The sequence below is a fragment of the Eucyclogobius newberryi genome, unplaced genomic scaffold (assembly GCF_026437365.1).
Source record: "Eucyclogobius newberryi isolate DKJ021-1_F unplaced genomic scaffold, fEucNew1.0.hap1 SCAF_5, whole genome shotgun sequence".
In the NCBI taxonomy this organism is placed as follows: Eukaryota; Metazoa; Chordata; class Actinopteri; order Gobiiformes; family Gobiidae; genus Eucyclogobius; species Eucyclogobius newberryi.
Genome location: NW_027316167.1, coordinates 2,772,241 through 2,785,154, shown reverse-complemented (window position 1 = coordinate 2,785,154; position 12,914 = coordinate 2,772,241). Strand labels below are relative to the sequence as shown.

Sequence of the window (12,914 nt, the reverse complement as noted above, 5' to 3'; positions counted from 1 at the left end):
AACTGAACCAGGCCTAAACCAGGACATAACCAGGTCTAAACCAGGTCTAAACCAGGTCTAAACACGGTCTTAACCAGGTCTTAACCAGGACTAAACCAGGTCTAAAGCAGGACTTGACCAGGTCCAAACCAGGTCCAAACCAGGACTTAACCAGGACTTAACCAGGTCTAAACAAGGTCTAAACCAGGACTAAACCAGGACTTAACCAGGACTTAACCAGGTCTAAACCAGGTCTAAACCAGGACTTAACCAGGTCTAAACAAGGTCTAAACCAGGACTAAACCAGGACTTAACCATGTCTAAACACGGTCTTAACCAGGTCTTAACCAAGACTAAACCAGGTCTAAACCAGGTCTAAACCAGGACTTAACCATGTCTAAACCAGGACTAAACCAGGTCTAAAGCAGGACTAAACCAGGACTTAACCAGGTCCAAACCAGGTCTAAACCAGGACTAAACCAGGACTTAACCAGGTCCAAACCAGGTCTAAACCAGGACTAAACCAGGCCTAAACCAGGACTTAACCATTTCTAAACCAGGTCTAAACCAGGTCTAAACCAGGTCTAAACCAGGACTTAACCAGGTCTAAACCAGGACTAAACAAGGACTAAACCAGGTCTAAACCAGGACTAAACCAAGACTTAACCAGGACTAAACCAGGTCTGAACCAGGTCTAAACCAGGTCTTAACCAGGACTAAACCAGGACTTAACAAGGTCTAAACCATGTCTAAACCAGTACTAAACCAGGACTTAACCAGGTCTACACCAGGTCTAAACCAGGACTAAACAAGGACTAAACCAGGTCTAAACCAGGACTAAACCAAGACTTAACCAGGACTAAACCAGGTCTGAACCAGGTCTAAAACAGGACTAAACCAGGACTTAACAAGGTCTAAACCAGGACTAAACCAAGACTTAACCAGGTCTAAACCAGGACTAAACCAGGTCTGAACCAGGTCTAAAACAGGACTAAACCAGGACTTAACAAGGTCTAAACCAGGACTAAACCAAGACTTAACCAGGTCTAAACCAGGACTAAACCAGGACTTAACCAGGTCTAAACCAGGTCTTAACCAGGTCTTAACCAGGACTAAACCAGGTCTAAACCAGGACTAAACCAAGACTTAACCAGGTCTAAACCAGGTCTAAACCAGAACTAAACCAGGTCTAAACCAGGTCTAAACCAGGACTAAACCAGGACAGAACCAGGTCTAAACCAGGTCTAAACCAGGACTAAACCAGAACTGAACCAGGCCTAAACCAGGACATAACCAGGTCTAAACCAGGTCTAAACCAGGTCTAAACACGGTCTTAACCAGGTCTTAACCAGGACTAAACCAGGTCTAAAGCAGGACTTAACCAGGTCCAAACCAGGTCCAAACCAGGACTTAACCAGGACTTAACCAGGTCTAAACAAGGTCTAAACCAGGACTAAACCAGGACTTAACCAGGACTTAACCAGGTCTAAACCAGGTCTAAACCAGGACTTAACCAGGTCTAAACAAGGTCTAAACCAGGACTAAACCAGGACTTAACCATGTCTAAACACGGTCTTAACCATGTCTTAACCAAGACTAAACCAGGTCTAAACCAGGTCTAAACCAGGACTAAACCAGGACTTAACCAGGTCCAAACCAGGTCTAAACCAGGACTAAACCAGGCCTAAACCAGGACTTAACCATTTCTAAACCAGGTCTAAACCAGGTCTAAACCAGGTCTAAACCAGGACTTAACCATGTCTAAACACGGTCTTAACCATGTCTAAACCAGGACTAAACCAGGTCTAAAGCAGGACTAAACCAGGACTTAACCAGGTCCAAACCAGGTCTAAACCAGGACTAAACCAGGACTTAACCAGGTCCAAACCAGGTCTAAACCAGGACTAAACCAGGCCTAAACCAGGACTTAACCATTTCTAAACCAGGTCTAAACCAGGTCTAAACCAGGTCTAAACCAGGACTTAACCAGGTCTAAACCAGGACTTAACAAGGTCTAAACCATGTCTAAACCAGTACTAAACCAGGACTTAACCAGGTCTACACCAGGTCTAAACCAGGACTAAACAAGGACTAAACCAGGTCTAAACCAGGACTAAACCAAGACTTAACCAGGACTAAACCAGGTCTGAACCAGGTCTAAAACAGGACTAAACCAGGACTTAACAAGGTCTAAACCAGGACTAAACCAAGACTTAACCAGGTCTAAACCAGGACTAAACCAGGTCTGAACCAGGTCTAAAACAGGACTAAACCAGGACTTAACAAGGTCTAAACCAGGACTAAACCAAGACTTAACCAGGTCTAAACCAGGACTAAACCAGGACTTAACCAGGTCTAAACCAGGTCTTAACCAGGTCTTAACCAGGACTAAACCAGGTCTAAACCAGGACTAAACCAAGACTTAACCAGGTCTAAACCAGGACTAAACCAGGACTAAACCAGGCAATAACCAGGTCTAAACCAGGACTAAACCAGGTCTAAACCAGGACTAAACCAGGACTTAACCAGGTCCAAACCAGGACTAGACCAGGTCTAAACCAGGTCTAAACCAGGTCTAAAACAGGACTAAACCAGGACTTAACCAGGACTAGACCAGGTCTAAACCAGGACTAAACCAGGTCTAAACCAGGACTAAACCAGGACTTAACCAGGTCTAAACCAGAACTAAACCAGGTCTAAACCAGGACTAAACCAGGTCTAAACCAGGACTTAACTAGGTCTAAACACGGTCTTAACCAGGTCTAAACCAGGTCTAAACCAGGACTAAACCAGGACTTAACCAGCTCTAAACCATGTCTAAACATAGACTAAACCAGGACTTAACCAGGTCTAAACCAGGTCTAAACCAGAACTAAACCAGGTCTAAACCAGGTCTAAACCAGGACTAAACCAGGACTGAACCAGGTCTAAACCAGGTCTAAACCAGGACTAAACCAGAACTGAACCAGGCCTAAACCAGGACATAACCAGGTCTAAACCAGGTCTAAACCAGGTCTAAACACGGTCTTAACCAGGTCTTAACCAGGACTAAACCAGGTCTAAAGCAGGACTTAACCAGGTCCAAACCAGGTCCAAACCAGGACTTAACCAGGACTTAACCAGGTCTAAACAAGGTCTAAACCAGGACTAAAACAGGACTTAACCAGGTCTAAACCAGGACATAACCAGGTCTAAACCAGGTCTAAACCAGGTCTAAACACGGTCTTAACCAGGTCTTAACCAGGACTAAACCAGGTCTAAAGCAGGACTTAACCAGGTCCAAACCAGGTCCAAACCAGGACTAAACCAGGTCTAAACAAGGTCTTAACCAGGACTAAACCAGGTCTAAACCAGGACTAAACCAAGACTTAACCAGGTCTAAACCAGGTCTAAACCAGAACTAAACCAGGACTAAACCAGGTCTGAACCAGGTCTAAAACAGAACTAAACCAGGTCTAAACCAGGTCTAAACCAAGACTTAACCAGGTCTAAACCAGGTCCAAACCAGGACTAAACCAGGACTAAACCAGGTCTAAACCAGGACTTAACCAGGTCCAAACCAGGACTAAACCAGGTCTAAACCAGGTCTAAACCAGGACTTAACCAGGTCTAAACCAGGACTTAACCAGGTCTAAACCAGGTCTAAACCAGGACTAAACCAGGACTTAACCAGGACTTAACCAGGTCTAAACCAGGTCTAAACCAGGACTTAACCAGGTCTAAGCAGGTCTCTGCTGATATAAATAGCTGGTGTGGAGCAGGTTGTGGGCGAGTACAATCACACTGCTCCAACTCTCTCTCTTCCTCCTGTCATCCCTCGTTATTCCACTATCTCGCTCCATCGCTTTCTCTCCCTCTCTCTCTTTTTCCTCCCTTTCTCTCTCTCTCTCTCTCTCTCCTCCCCCTCTCTCCCTCTCTCTCTTTTTCCTCTCTCCCTCTCTCTCTTTTTCCTCCCTCTCTCTTTCTCTCTCCTCCCTCTCTCTCCTCCCTCTCTCTCTCCTCCCCCTCTCCTCCCTCTCTCTCTCCTCCCTCCCTCTTTCGCTCCTCCCTCTCTCTCCTCCCTCTCCCCCTCTCTCCTCCCTCCCTCTCTCTCCTCCCTCTCCCCCCCTCTCCTCCCTCTCTCTCTCCTTCCTCTCTCGCTCTCCTCCCCCTCTCTCCTCTCTCTCTCTCTCCTCCCTCTCTCTCCTCCCTCTCTCTCTCCTCCCTCTCTCTCTCTCCCTCCTCCCTCTCTCTCTCTCTCCTCCCCCTCTCTCCTCCCTCTCTCTCTCTCCTCCCTCTCTCTCTCCTCCCCCTCTCTCCTCCCTCTCTCTCTCTCCTCCCTCTCTCTCTCTCTCCTCCCCCTCTCTCCTCCCTCTCTCTCTCCTCCCTCTCTCTCGCTTTCCTCCCCCTCTCTCCTCCCTCTCTCTCTCTCCTCCCTCTCTCTCTCTCCTCCCTCTCTTGCTCTCCTCCCCCTCTCTCCTCCCTCTCTCTCGCTCTCCTCCCCCTCTCTCCTCCCTCTCTCTCTCTCTCCTCCCTCTCTCTCTCTCCTCCCTCTCCCCCCCTCTCCTCCCTCTCTCTCTCTCCTCCCTCCCTCTTTCGCTCCTCCCTCTCTCTCCTCCCTCTCCCCCTCTCTCCTCCCTCTCTCTCTCTCCTCCCTCTCCCCCCCTCTCCTCCCTCTCTCTCTCCTTCCTCTCTCGCTCTCCTCCCCCTCTCTCCTCTCTCTCTCTCTCCTCCCTCTCTCTCCTCCCTCTCTCTCTCCTCCCTCTCTCTCTCTCCCTCCTCCCTCTCTCTCTCTCCTCCCCCTCTCTCCTCCCTCTCTCTCTCTCCTCCCTCTCTCTCTCCTCCCCCTCTCTCCTCCCTCTCTCTCTCTCCTCCCTCTCTCTCTCTCTCCTCCCCCTCTCTCCTCCCTCTCTCTCTCCTCCCTCTCTCTCGCTTTCCTCCCCCTCTCTCCTCCCTCTCTCTCTCTCCTCCCTCTCTCTCTCTCCTCCCTCTCTTGCTCTCCTCCCCCTCTCTCCTCCCTCTCTCTCGCTCTCCTCCCCCTCTCTCCTCCCTCTCTCTCTCTCTCCTCCCTCTCTCTCGCTCTCCTCCCCCTCTCTCCTCCCTCTCTCTCTCTCCTCCCCCTCTCTCCTCCCTCTCTCTCGCTCTCCTCCCCCTCTCTCCTCCCTCTCTCTCTCCTTCTCCTCCCTCTCTCTCTCTCTCCTCCCTCTCTCTCGCTGTCCTCCCTCTCTCTCCTGCCTCTCTCTCTCTCCTCCATCTCTCTCTCTCCTCCCTCTCTCTCTCTCTCCTCCCCCTCTCTCCTCCCTCTCTCTCTCCTCCCTCTCTCTCGCTCTCTTCCCCCCTCTCCTCCCTCTCTCTCTCCTCCCTCTCTCTCTCTCTCTCTCCTCCCTCTCTCTCGCTCTCCTCCCCCTCTCTCCTGCCTCTCTCTCTCTCCTCCATCTCTCTCTCTCCTCCCTCTCTCGCTCTCCTCCCCCTCTCTCCTCCCTCTCTCTCTCCTCCCTCTCTCTCGCTCTCTTCCCCCCTCTCCTCCCTCTCTCTCTCTCTCTCTCCTCCCTCTCTCTCGCTCTCCTCCCCCTCTCTCCTCCCTCTCTCTCTCCTCCCTCTCTCTCGCTCTCTTCCCCCCTCTCCTCCCTCTCTCTCTCTCCTCCCTCTCTCTCTCTCCTCCCTCTCTCTCTCTCTCCTCCCCCTCTCTCCGCTGACTCTTTCTCAGTACATTTCATTTCTCCGCTGCTCGTCTTCTCTCTCAGGTACATTTCCCTTTCCATTTTCATTCAAATTTCACAGTTTTTATTCATGTTTTCTATCATTCTAGTCAAATCTTTCCAGGTCTAAACCAGGACTAAACCAGGTCTAAACCAGGACTAAACCAGGACTAAACCAGGTCTAAACCAGGACTAAACCAGGTCTAAACCAGAACTAAACCAGGTCTAAACCAGGTCTAAACCAGGACTAAACCAGGACTTAACCAGTTCTTAACCAAGACTAAACCAGGTCTAAACCAGGTCTAAACCAAGACTTAACCAGGTCTAAACCAGGTCCAAACCAGGACTAAACCAGGACTAAACCAGGACTAAACCAGGACTAAACCAGGACCATATCTCTTGCGACTTTAAGCCTGTAAAAGTTGCTGGTGTCTTTGTTCTTGCAGGATCACTGTGCTCGGGTTCTTCTCGTTCGCGGCGCCGATAAAGACGTGAAGAACTTCAACAGCCAAACGCCGTTCCAGGTGAAGTCCACGTTCAGCTCTGTTATTGAACCCAGAGAGAAAAGTGCATTTCCATGGAGACGAGTGGGAAAAAGAGGAAAGGTCAGAGGAAGCAAGGAGGGAGGAAACAAGGAGGTAAGGCAGTAGGAAACAAGGAGGGAGGAAACAAGGAGGTAATGCGGTAGAAAACAAGGAGGGAGGAAATAAGGAAGTAAAAAGAGAGGAAGCAAGGAAGCGAAGCTGTAGTGAAGTGACATCACACCATGACAGGAAGTGACATCACACCTGACAGGAAGTTACATCACACCATGACAGGAAGTGACATCACACCATGACAGGAAGTTACATCACACCATGACAGGAAGTGACATCACACCATGACAGGAAGTTACATCACACCATGACAGGAAGTGACATCACACCATGACAGGAAGTTACATCACACCATGACAGGAAGTGACATCACACCGTGACAGGAAGTTACATCACACCAGGAACATAACAAAGAACTTTTCTAAAATTGTTATCAACAAAATAGAGGTTTTGTCATATAATTGTATTTGTCGAATATTTATAGAATAATAAAAACTGTGACACTAGATGAGTTTTGGCCCCGGGGCTGCTGGGTAATGTCCTATTGTGATGTCATCTACAACCAGGAAGTCAAACGTTAAAGCTAAAAACATGAGCTATTCCGGGATCAAATCTGTAGTGTGCATGTACTGTACTGCAGTACTGGTGCAGTACTGGTGTTACTGGTGTTACTGGTGCAGTACTGGTGCAGTACTGGTGCAGTACTGGTGTTACTGGTGCAGTACTGGTGTTACTGGTGTTACTGGTGCAGTACTGGTGTTACTAGTGTTACTGGTGCAGTACTGGTGCAGTACTGGTGTTACTGGTGCAGTACTGGTGCAGTACTGGTGTTACTGGTGTTACTGGTGTTACTGGTGCAGTACTGGTGCAGTACTGGTGTTACTGGTGCAGTACTGGTGCAGTACTGGTGTTACTGGTGTTACTGGTGTTACTGGTGCAGTACTGGTGCAGTACTGGTGTTACTGGTGTTACTGGTGCAGTACTGGTGCAGTACTGGTGTTACTGGTGCAGTACTGGTGCAGTACTGGTGTTACTGGTGTTACTGGTGTTACTGGTGCAGTACTGGTGTTACTGGTGCAGTACTGGTGTTACTGGTGCAGTACTGGTGCAGTACTGGTGCAGTACTGGTGTTACTGGTGCAGTACTGGTGCAGTACTGGTGCAGTACTGGTGTTACTGGTGCAGTACTGGTGTTACTGGTGCAGTACTGGTGCAGTACTGGTGCAGTACTGGTGTTACTGGTGCAGTACTGGTGCAGTACTGGTGCAGTACTGGTGCAGTACTGGTGTTACTGGTGCAGTACTGGTGCAGTACTGGTGTTACTGGTGCAGTACTGGTGCAGTACTGGTGCAGTACTGGTGTTACTGGTGCAGTACTGGTGCAGTACTGGTGCAGTACTGGTGTTACTGGTGCAGTACTGGTGCAGTACTGGTGTTACTGGTGCAGTACTGGTGCAGTACTGGTGCAGTACTGGTGTTACTGGTGCAGTACTGGTGCAGTACTGGTGCAGTACTGGTGTTACTGGTGCAGTACTGGTGCAGTACTGGTGTTACTGGTGCAGTACTGGTGCAGTACTGGTGTTACTGGTGCAGTACTGGTGCAGTACTGGTGCAGTACTGGTGTTACTGGTGCAGTACTGGTGCAGTACTGGTGCAGTACTGGTGTTACTGGTATGTTTGTGAGCTGTTGGTGATTGGATTGTGTTTGAGGCTTTGCTCCTAGAAACTGTTGCTATCCATTTGTTCCATTTGTGTTTCTAAGAAGAGAATCCTCCGACTTAAATATATTCACCACAAAGTGTGAATAAACCAGGACTAAACCAGGACTAAACCAGGTCTAAACCAGGTCTAAACCAGTTCTAAACTAGGACTAAACCAGGACTAAACCAGGTCTAAACCAGGTCTAAACCAGGTCTAAACCAGGTCTAAACCAGATCTAAACCAGGACTAAACCAGGTCTAAACCAGGTCTAAACCAGGACTAAACCAGGTCTGAACCAGGTCTAAACCAGGACTAAACCAGGTCTAAACCAGGTCTAAACCAGGTCTATACCAAGACCTAAAAACTTTCAGCAGTTTCACCATTTCCTCTTCATTTGGAGAAGCTCAACTCTCCTCCCACACACACAGTCACCCACCTGAACGCTGAGGCTAACGCTGGGGCTAACGTTGGGGCTAATGCTGAGGCTAACGCTGGGGCTAACGTTTGGGCTAATACTGAGGCTAACGCTGGGGCTAACGCTGAGGCTAACGCTGAGACTAACGCTGAGGCTAATGCTGGAGCTAACGCTGAGAATAACGTTAACGCTGAAGCTAACGCTGGGGCTAACGCTGAGGCTGAGGCTAACGCTGAGACTAACGCTGAGGCTAACGCTGAGGCTAACGCTGGGGCTAACGCTGAGGCTAAGGCTAACGCTGAGGCTAACGCTGGGGCTGAGGCTAACGGTGAGACTAACGCTGGGGCTGAGGCTAACGCTGAGGCTAACGCTGGGGGTAACGCTGAGGCTAACGCTGAGGCTAAAGCTGGGGCTAACGCTGAGGCTAATGCTGACGCTAACGCTGGGGCAAACGCTGAGGCTAACGCTGGGGCTAACGCTGAGGCTAACGCTGAGACTAACGCTGAGGCTAACGTTGAGGCTAACGCTGGGGCTAACGCTGAGGCTAAGGCTAACACTGAGGCTAACGCTGGAGCTGAGGCTAACGCTGGGGCTGAGGCTAACGGTGAGGCTAACGCTGGGGCTGATGCTAACGCTGGGGCTGAGGCTAACACTGAGGCTAACACTGAGGCTAACACTGAGGCTAACACTGGGGCTGAGGCTTATGTTGAAGCTAACGCTGAGGCTAACAGTGGGGCTGAGGCTAACGCTGAGGCTAACGCTGGGGCTGAGGCTAATGCTGAGGCTAACACTGGGGCTGAGGCTAACGCTGGGGCTAACGCTGGGGCTAACGCTGGGGCTAACGCTGAGGCTAACGCTGAGGCTAACGCTGAGGCTAACGCTGATCTCTGGGTTCATCATGTTTAAGGTCTATTTTGTTTCTGGGGGGAAAAAACTCTTATTTCAATGTAATGTTCAGGTTTATGGGCGCGGCCGTTACAATAAGAGAATGTTTGTTCCAGTTCTGTATATTTCACTCCAAACCTCACCCTGACCTCACAGTGACCTCACCGTGACCTCACAGTGACTTCATCGTGACCTCACCGTGACCTCACAGTGACCTCACCGTGACCTCACAGTGACCTCACCGTGACCTCACGTGACCTCACCGTGACCTCACGTGACCTCACCGTGACCTCACAGTGACCTCACCGTGACCTCACAGTGACTTCATCGTGACCTCACCGTGACCTCACAGTGACCTCACCGTGACCTCACAGTGACCTCACCGTGACCTCACGTGACCTCACCGTGACCTCACGTGACCTCACCGTGACCTCACAGTGACTATCACCGTGACCTCACCCTGACCTCATCGTGACCTCATCGTGACCTCACCTGACCTCACCGTGACCTCACCATGACCTCACCGTGACCTCACCATGACCTCACCGTGACCTCACCTGACCTCACCGTGACCTCACCATGACCTCACCGTGACCTCACCTGACCTCACCGTGACCTCACCTGACCTCACCGTGACCTCACCGTGACCTCACCATGACCTCACCGTGACCTCACCTGACCTCACCGTGACCTCACCGTGACCTCACCGTGACGTGTGTGGAGCCACAACCATCAGGACTTTACAGAAGAATAAACTCTAGAGCGGCGTTCACACGTTTACATCAAAGTCTATGTAAACGCACATCGAACGCGTCCCGCGTTTTCGTGCGCTCTCGACGCTTTGAGCGCGTACGAGGCGCCCGAGGCGTTCAGAGCGACATGTTCAGCTTTGTTCAACTTCCTGCGGCAGATGCGCTGCAGCCAATCAGAGATGAGGAGCTGCACGACCCAGAAAAAGACCCAAAACAAACCTGCAAGATCAAAAATAAAATCTTTAGACACAGCTCTTGGAGCAAATAATGATATTGACCAAACTCTGCTCAGCTCTGAAGTATCTGCAGGTCCAGGACGGGCCCCGGGGCCCATCACTTATGGACTTTGTAACGTTGTAAATTTGTCAGGACAAACTATTATTTGAGTCTCAAACTAAACAATTATCAACTGTGAATTACTGAGCGACGCAAAACGCAGCAGAAAACATGGACGTGCGGGAAGACTGAACACACACACACGCACACCTGTAGTATTTTTACACACATGTAGTATTTTTACACACATGTAGTATTTTTACACTCCTGTAGTACTTTTACACACATGTAGTATTTTTACACACATGTAGTATTTTTACACTCCTGTAGTACTTTTACACACATGTAGTATTTTTACACACATGTAGTATTTTTACACACCTGTAGTACTTTTACACACATGTAGTATTTTTACACACATGTAGTATTTTTACACTCCTGTAGTACTTTTACACACATGTAGTATTTTTACACTCCTGTAGTACTTTTACACACATGTAGTATTTTTACACTCCTGTAGTACTTTTACACACATGTAGTACTTTTTACACACCTGTAGTACTTTTACACACATGTAGTATTTTTACACTCCTGTAGTACTTTTACACACATGTAGTATTTTACACACATGTAATACTTTTACACACATGTAGTACTTTTTACACACCTGTAGTACTTTTACACACATGAAGTATTTTTACACACCTGTAGTACTTTTACACACATGTAGTATTTTTACTCTTGAGCTCTAAGTGTTCTTGATTGTTCTCTTGAGCTCTAAGTGTTCTTGATTGTTCTCATGAGCTCTGGAGTGTTCTTGATTGTTCTCATGAGCTCTAAGAGTTCCTGATTGTTCTCTTGAGCTCTAAGTGTTCTTGAATGTTCTCTTGAGCTCTAAGTGTTCTTGAATGTTCTCATGAGCTCTAAGTGTTCTTGAATGTTCTCTTGAGCTCTAAGTGTTCTTGATTGTTCTCATGAGCTCTGGAGTGTTCTTGATTGTTCTCATGAGCTCTAAGTGTTCTTGATTGTTCTCATGAGCTCTAAGTGTTCTTGATTGTTCTCATGAGCTCTAAGTGTTCTTGAATGTTCTCATGAGCTCTAAGTGTTCTTGATTGTTCTCATGAGCTCTAAGAGTTCCTGATTGTTCTCTTGAGCTCTAAGTGTTCTTGAATGTTCTCATGAGCTCTAAGTGTTCTTGAATGTTCTCTTGAGCTCTAAGTGTTCTTGAATGTTCTCATGAGCTCTAAGTGTTCTTGAATGTTCTCATGAGCGCTAAGTGTTCTTGATTGTTCTCTTGAGCTCTAAGAGTTCTTGATTGTTCTCTTGAGCTCTAAGTGTTCTTGATTGTTCTCTTGAGCTCTAAGTGTTCTTGATTGTTCTCATGAGCTCTAAGTGTTCTTGAATGTTCTCATGAGCTCTAAGTGTTCTTGAATGTTCTCATGAGCTCTAAGTGTTCTTGATTGTTCTCTTGAGCTCTAAGTGTTCTTGATTGTTCTCATGAGCTCTAAGTGTTCTTGATTGTTCTCATGAGCTCTAAGTGTTCTTGATTGTTCTCTTGAGCTCTAAGTGTTCTTGATTGTTCTCATGAGCTCTAAGTGTTCTTGATTGTTCTCATGAGCTCTAAGTGTTCTTGAATGTTCTCATGAGCTCTAAGTGTTCTTGATAGTTCTCATGAGCTCTAAGTGTTCTTGATAGTTCTCATGAGCTCTAAGTGTTCTTGATAGTTCTCTTGAGCTCCAAGTGTCCTTGATAGTTGGTGTGAGGCCTGAGGGTCAGGGAGACTCTGAAGTGGACACAGTAGATGTTTGTTCAAGAGGCGAGCGTGTTAACCACTCTGCCACAGTCACAGGAGGAGGAAACAGAGCTTTATTAATATCTGCTGCTGTTACATAACTCGCCTCATTCCACTGCCACAGAGGCGTTTATTCTGTGTCCAGCTCCGAACAAGCAACAGAGGAACGGAAAGATAGAGATGGAGATAAATATAGAGATAAGATAGAGATAAATGTAGAGTTAAAGATAGAGATAAAGATGGAGATAGAGTTAAAGAGAAATATAGAGATAGAGATACATATAGTAACAAAGAAAGAGATAGAGATTAGATATAGTTAAAGAGAAAGATAGAGATAAAGATAGAGATCGAAAATCAGCTCAAATATTTCTCCAGCACAACCCACTGCACCACACTGCCCTCTGCTGGACACAGACAGCACAACCCACTGCACCACACTGCCCTCTGCTGGACACAGACAGCACAACCCACTGCACCACACTGCCCTCTGCTGGACACAGACAGCACAACCCACTGCACCACACTGCCCTCTGCTGGACACAGACAGCACAACCCACTGCACCACACTGCCCTCTGCTGGACACAGACAGCACAACCCACTGCACCACACTGCCCTCTGCTGGACACAGACAGCACAACCCACTGCACCACACTGCCCTCTGCTGGACACAGACAGCACAACCCACTGCACCACACTGCCCTCTGCTGGACACAGGCAGCACAACCCACTGCACCACACTGCCCTCTGCTGGACACAGGCAGCACAACCCACTGCACCACACTGCCCTCTGCTGGACACAGGCAGCACAACCCACTGCACCACACTGCCCTCTGCTGGACAC

The 12,914-nt window shown here is 48.4% G+C and overlaps 2 protein-coding genes across 2 annotated transcripts in view; both read left to right on the top strand.

Moving 5' to 3' along the window:
• The window catches only part of LOC140381488 (retinal cone rhodopsin-sensitive cGMP 3',5'-cyclic phosphodiesterase subunit gamma-like), a 455,783-nt gene that overhangs the window by 339,727 nt on the left and 103,142 nt on the right, over positions 1–12,914 (top strand). The gene's annotated exons all lie outside the window — the stretch shown is intronic.
• The window catches only part of shank2b (SH3 and multiple ankyrin repeat domains 2b), a 190,558-nt gene that overhangs the window by 75,534 nt on the left and 102,110 nt on the right, over positions 1–12,914 (top strand). Inside the window, exons 8-10 of the mRNA XM_072465600.1 lie at positions 6,104–6,295; positions 6,934–7,123; positions 7,194–7,922. Of these exons, the coding sequence (XP_072321701.1) occupies positions 6,104–6,295; positions 6,934–7,123; positions 7,194–7,922 (1,111 nt within the window). The remainder of the gene's footprint in view (positions 1–6,103; positions 6,296–6,933; positions 7,124–7,193; positions 7,923–12,914) is intronic.